Source organism: Salvia splendens, chromosome 4, assembly GCF_004379255.2.
Source record: "Salvia splendens isolate huo1 chromosome 4, SspV2, whole genome shotgun sequence".
Taxonomy (NCBI): domain Eukaryota; kingdom Viridiplantae; phylum Streptophyta; class Magnoliopsida; order Lamiales; family Lamiaceae; genus Salvia; species Salvia splendens.
Window position 1 is genome coordinate 15,237,518 of NC_056035.1, and position 6,236 is coordinate 15,243,753.

Consider the following 6,236-nt stretch of genomic DNA (forward strand, 5'->3'; position numbering starts at 1 on the left):
TAATTTAATATAAAATACTAATAATAATAGTTATTATTATATAATATTACACGATTCATAATTTAAATAATTATACTACAATTATTTATTAATTAATAGTAATTTTTAGTATTATAACAATAATATTATTATAGTAATAATTAAATATAATTATAATTAAGTATATTTCAATGATATTAAAAAGTAAATTAATTATTAATTTTTAACATCAAAATAATAATATAAAGAGTGGGGAGAACGAGAGAAGATATTATAATATCACTTTTAGTACTAGTTTTGTGTATGCCCAAAATAACCTTTATGACACAAATGAGAATATGCATTTGTTTAGAGGGTATTTTGGGGTGAAAATTGGATCAGGTACCAAAAATGTGATTTATAGGTACCAAAAACGATATAAAATAAAGACAGGTACCATTTATGTGCGAAAGTGAAAGATCAGATAGTTCACTCTAAATAAAAATGGTTTAGTTCAACTTATATTTTGAAAGGTAGAGTGCTTTTAAAATTGCTGCCTATTTTAGGGTTTAGGGTCCGAACTCAGAACACTCTTTTTTACTCAGGTGAAATGGTTTGCACAAGACACGGGTTATTGCCTTAGATTTTATGGGCAAATACCATTTTTGCGTTTAGGGTATCAGCAGTGGGGCGCCCTAAGGCGCGCACCCGCAATGGGGCGGACGATGGCGGGAGCAGATGATGCGCGCCATCGGGCGTGCCATCGTCCGCCCCATTGCGGAGGGCCTTAGCCCAATAAAAGGTTCATCAATTTTAAGCCCATTTGACTGAACATTTTTGTACTATCATTTTGGTGTGGCTGTGGCGGGTAATAAATCGCTATTATCTACAAATTATTCGCCTTTTATTTATCAAATTTATTTAAATTCTGTTCAATTTCTGAAAAATCAAACACACTCATGGCGGATCTCTATGCTCTTGACTTTGATGGGGTGCTCTGCGACAGCTGTGGAGAGAGCTCCCTTTCAGCTGTCAAGGTTTTGCTGAAGTGATGTTTAATTTTATTGCCATTTTGCTTCAGAATTTTGGTTTCACTTGCATTACTTCGTTCCAACTACTTGATTTTGCGTTTGCTGTTGGAAATTTTTTATTGGTTTTGGTGTAGTTTATTGCACGGCAGCTGATGTTTTTAGTTTTTCTCCACATTTATCTACTTCATGGAATTCAATTGACCTAATTAGATGTATATCTGTTTGTATGTGCGTTTTGTTTCCAACTTTTGGAACTTACTTGGTTTTTCAATGTCTGTTTTAGGCGGCTAAAGTAAGATGGCCAAATCTGTTCAATGGCGTGGACTCACAATTAGAGGATTGGATTGTTGATCAGATGCGCACAGTTATTATTTCTTCTCTCTCTCTTTTGTCTATGTGAACAAGTCTGAATATTGGTCGAGTTCTCGATTGTTTAAATTGAAAATTTCCATTAATAGTAATATTGGAATTGCCTAGATTAACAAATGCAATGCATATCTAAAAGCAAGAAAATGTAGCTATTTCTCTCAGCATTGTGTTACAGTAATATAGCTATAGACTTCCATCTCACTCGTGCTTGATGAAAAGCTGTGATATAGCTAGAAATTTTGAGCTGAAATTCTGCCCAAGATTTTGGATATTGAGTAATGTTGGTATTGCTGTGACTGAGCCTTGAGATTTGCTTATTTGGGTTCCCTTTTTCCCTGTCTAACTAATGCTAACATGATCACATGATAAGAAACATGTAGTGATGCTCGATTGATAGTTATCTCGATTGGTAAATGATGACCTCCCTTATTAGGAGTACTTGCATCTTTAAAATTTCGGTTTCTTTGTTAATATACTTGGAAGAAGATGCTCTGGTACTGGTCAAGGAATTAATTTGTTTGTTGTTTCAGATTCGACCCGTAGTAGAAACTGGATATGAAAACTTATTACTCGTGAGATTGCTGTTGGAGACGAAGATTCCCTCAATCCGGAAGTACTCAGTATGTATCCAGCCCTTAATTTCTATTCATCTTTACTTTACAAGGTCAAAATATGCTAGCCAAACCCTCAATTCCATCATTGTGCAGCATCTCATATTTGCATCTACAGATGATCACCACATGTAAGAAATTTAAAAATCTAAAAATTTTGCGCATAGAAATTCATGAAAAATGGTACATGTTGCATGTGCGGAAAAATTTGGCAGATTTAAAAAAAAAACTCGGATGCATGACACTCTATGTACCATGTAGAGGCAATAGGAGATGTTACATATTGATGGCTTGAAGATTGTGCCTTCTTAGATGACACCTAGCATTATATATTTGCGTAAGGTTGCAGAGGGGCTCACGATTGAGGGAATATTGGAGAACTGGGCAACTATAAAACCTGTGATCATGGCAGAATGGGATGAGAATGACAGGGATGCACTAATAGATCTTTTTGGAAAGGTTAGGGATGAATGGATAGATAGGGATTTTCAGACATGGATAGGTGCAAATAGGTAATGATTTATGTCCTCGGTTTATCTTATGTTGTTTCTTCTGCTGATATATATTGATCAATTTGGTTTATAACCAGCAGATTTTATCCAGGCGTTCCAGATGCTTTGAAGTTTTCTAGTTCCAAGCTCTACATCGTCACAACGAAGCAGGTATATACTAGTACAAAACAAGGCACAATGCATAATCGCAACATTCTTGTGATGAATGGACGTTTGGCTTCTAACTGCAACTAGTGAGGGATTTTTACTGAGACAAAGTCGCCCTGATTCTTACTGGTTCAACTTTCTTTTGCAGGGCCGTTTTGCAGATGCTCTGCTTCGAGAGCTTGCTGGAGTTACTATTCCGCCTGAAAGAATCTACGGGTTGGGAACTGGGTGAGTATTTTCAAGATATAGACTAACATAAATGCGAATTAGTATTAACTAATATCCTCATATGCATAATGCTGTCTTGATGAATGTAAAATCTATCAGCCCTAAAGTAAAAGTTCTGAAGCAGCTTCAAGAGATGCCGGAAAACCAGGGCCTAACCCTACAGTAAGATATCTGGATCATAACTTATATGGATGCCTTTCAATATGTTTATCTACTGCTCTACTAGAATAGAACTTAACACAATTCCAACCCTCTGTTGTAAAAGCTTTGTTGAAGATCGATTTGCAACTCTGAAGAATGCCATCAAAGAGGCAGAGTTGAACAAATGGAACCTATATTTAGGTGATTAATACCACAAATTTTTACTGACTAACTGATCTATGACATTATTTGGTTTCCTAATTCGAGTAATTGAATCAGGGGATTGGGGCTATAACACTCAAAAAGAGCGAGATGAGGCTTCAATAATCTCCAGAATTCAACTTCTTCAGCTGTCAGACTTCAGCAATAAGCTCAAGTGATCTTATTTTCTTTGGGGTTAGTGTCCTCATTTGTTAGTAAACGCATTAACCACTCCAAACTAGAGGAACTGTGAAGTAAGATGTTGATTGAACATCATTCTTGAAACCGTTCATTGTATGGATATATCTCTATTATAACTTGCAGTAAGAGAGTGTTTCAATAAGAAACGTGTAAACACGGCATACTCTAGCACCTCGCGCAGAAGTGTCTGTTTTGAACTGTGATGTTATTGCAGCTATATTTTTAAGTGTAGATATCATGTTACACTCACAAGAACTTAAAAATCTATGTATCACTATGAGCAGAAACAGTTCATTAACTACATTAAGATATCTGAAGGAACAAGAAAGTGTAATAGTATATCGATGCATATCCAATTTTATCAGTGTAGTCAAATTAATCTTTTGATAAACTCATGCCTTAATATTTATGAACAGTATGTTGGCAACAAAAACAACGTATACATTGTATACATCAAATTTGGTGCAAACAAAAAGTAAAGCTAGCTTTTTCTGTGGGACAAGACTTGATTTTTATTTGCTTAAATTTTTTTAATCATAATGCAAATTTTTGTCGCAGTCCACAAAAGTGTTCTTAAGCTTTTTGTATGGCAACTTGGATAACTTTACCTTACAAATGTTAGTAGGATCAAATAGATTGATTTTGCCATATTAGTTTTAATTTTGTCAATTGTGAAATAATAATTACAAATTTAAAATTGTGATTTTTCTATTTTTCTTAAATTACTAGTATAATTTAAAAGTCCATAAATAATTGTGATTTAAATGGCACTCATCCCAAATTCAAAACATATCATTTTTATATTTAAATGAAACAGAATCAATTTTTTATATGATAAAGCATTGTATCTTGGTCGTCAACGTGTTAGTATATGAATCCAATCAAACTTATATTGAAGCCTAAAATATGAATTATAATCTAGATACATTTATAGGGTTATAATCTGTAACATCCTTGACCAAAAATATATATTATTTTATAATTGAATATATTATTTTGGCATTTTATACACATGAATTATTATTTGGTTTTATAAGTGATGTTATTAAATAAAAATGTGATAGTATAATGGAATTAAACTAACCATACGTAATATAGAGTTAATGAATGAAGTTAATAAATAAATAAATATATATATATACATATTACGTCTATGTGCATGTGTTTGGATTTTTGTCCAATATTTTAATAACTAATGTATTTATACATATGCATAGTTTGTTTTCAATAATAAGTGTCATAGATTGTAGTTTTTCGTGGATGAAATAGGACAGGTGTAAGAAAAGAAAGTGAGATGGCAATTTTTATTTCATGTGCAACTGACGTGTGTAGTTTTGAGGTAGTAAGAATCACTTTGTATTCTTTGAAAATAGAAAGAGAGGAAAAGGGAAAAAAAGGAAGAAAATATGAAAAGAGAAGGAAAAAGCCTCGTGAGTGAGAAAAAAGTGTTAAAAAGAAAATTGAGAAGAAGGCTCAACGAGAAAGCACAAAGAAAATAACATGGATCAAGGATTGTAGAATAAGAAGAGGAATCTGGAGTTCGATTGGGATACCTATTATAAATAGGCGAAGGAACCTATAGTGCGTTTTGGAGACAAAGGAGTGAATCTAGAAGGTAGAGAAGTATCAAGATGAAATATGCTTATGTTCATAAGCCTAAGAGGTAGGATATCCTTACTATGAACTTTACTTCTCTGGTTTGAACTATGTGAACTAAATGTATAATAATGTGTTTTTCTATGTGATAATTGTATATATGTCATTAGAAAACACAATTGGAATTATTATGATATTTATAAACCTGATATGAAAGTTCTACAAAGAAATGGTATAAATATAATTATATGATGATGATAGAAATAATATGGTGTGAAATGTGACAATATGTGTTGAAGTGTGTATGAATCACGCTTTTAATTTTACATATATTATGTGGTTGATTGCTATATGTTGATTGTGGTGAATATTTGGGTTATATGGTGTGAACTAAATATGGTTATGCGTTATTTGATATTGATGGTGGAATACGATATGGATATGTGATTGGTGCAACAGATATATTTAATATGTTATATTCGAATTATTTGGTAGGATAAGATATGGATATGTGATTGATGAAATTGATATGTTTTGCATATGATATTGGAATTATATGAATCATTCGACTAAAGAGGATCTGTGACGGTCTTGCCTTGTATCTGAAATCACAGTGGACATATTGGGACCTACGGGTCAATCATATTGGGACCTTTGGGTCAAATCATATTGGGACCTTCGGGTCAAATCATAGTGGGACCTTCGGGTCAAATCATATTGGGACCTACGGGTCAATTATATTGGGACCTTCGGGTCAAATCATATTGGGACCTACGGGTCAATTATATTAGGACCTTCGGGTCAATCATATTGGAAATCCCGGGCAGATACCAGGACTGATCCGTCACAGAATAATAAAAAGGAATAGAGAGGCATATGTATATGGATATGAATTTGTTTATGATATGTGTTGTATATTATTTCTGATTATATGTATTTCGGTATATGAGTACCTTGGTGATCGTTATATGTGTTTGAAATGGGTTAACGTTTGCGATTTGTCTGCGTTGGTGTGTGGATAAGAATGTGACATAAAGTTATAAATGACTGAATGACTTTGGATATGGAAATAGGACGTATGACAGATTATGGGAAGTAATATGCTTATAAGATAAGAATAAGTGTGAATAAATAATAATTAGATAATTGAATAAATTAAGGAATTATATGGAAACATGTCTCTTGTAAGTAAGTATATGAAGAATTATAGTGCAATGTGATAGTATTGATATGAGATATTA

General features: G+C 33.1%; 1 protein-coding gene across 1 annotated transcript; it reads left to right on the plus strand.

The window, feature by feature from the left end:
* Positions 1 to 821: 821 nt before the first annotated feature.
* LOC121797809 lies at positions 822 to 3,541 on the plus strand. Its single transcript, XM_042196537.1, has 9 exons — positions 822 to 995; positions 1,273 to 1,353; positions 1,889 to 1,978; positions 2,312 to 2,481; positions 2,562 to 2,631; positions 2,777 to 2,856; positions 2,956 to 3,018; positions 3,122 to 3,198; positions 3,277 to 3,541. Exons 1-9 carry the CDS (start codon positions 918 to 920, stop codon positions 3,375 to 3,377), a joined length of 810 nt encoding a protein of 269 aa, XP_042052471.1. The 5' UTR covers positions 822 to 917; the 3' UTR covers positions 3,378 to 3,541.
* The last annotated feature ends 2,695 nt before the right edge of the window (positions 3,542 to 6,236 follow it).

Excerpts from the sequence above, each read along its gene's own strand:
- LOC121797809 (XM_042196537.1), top strand. The coding sequence starts at position 918 with ATGGCGGATCTCTATGCTCTTGACTTTGATGGGGTGCTCTGCGACAGC. Across the intron at positions 2,857-2,955 it reads ATCTACGGGTTGGGAACTGG|CCCTAAAGTAAAAGTTCTGA; the intron begins GTGAGTATTTTC and ends AAAATCTATCAG. Across the intron at positions 3,019-3,121 it reads AACCAGGGCCTAACCCTACA|CTTTGTTGAAGATCGATTTG; the intron begins GTAAGATATCTG and ends CTGTTGTAAAAG.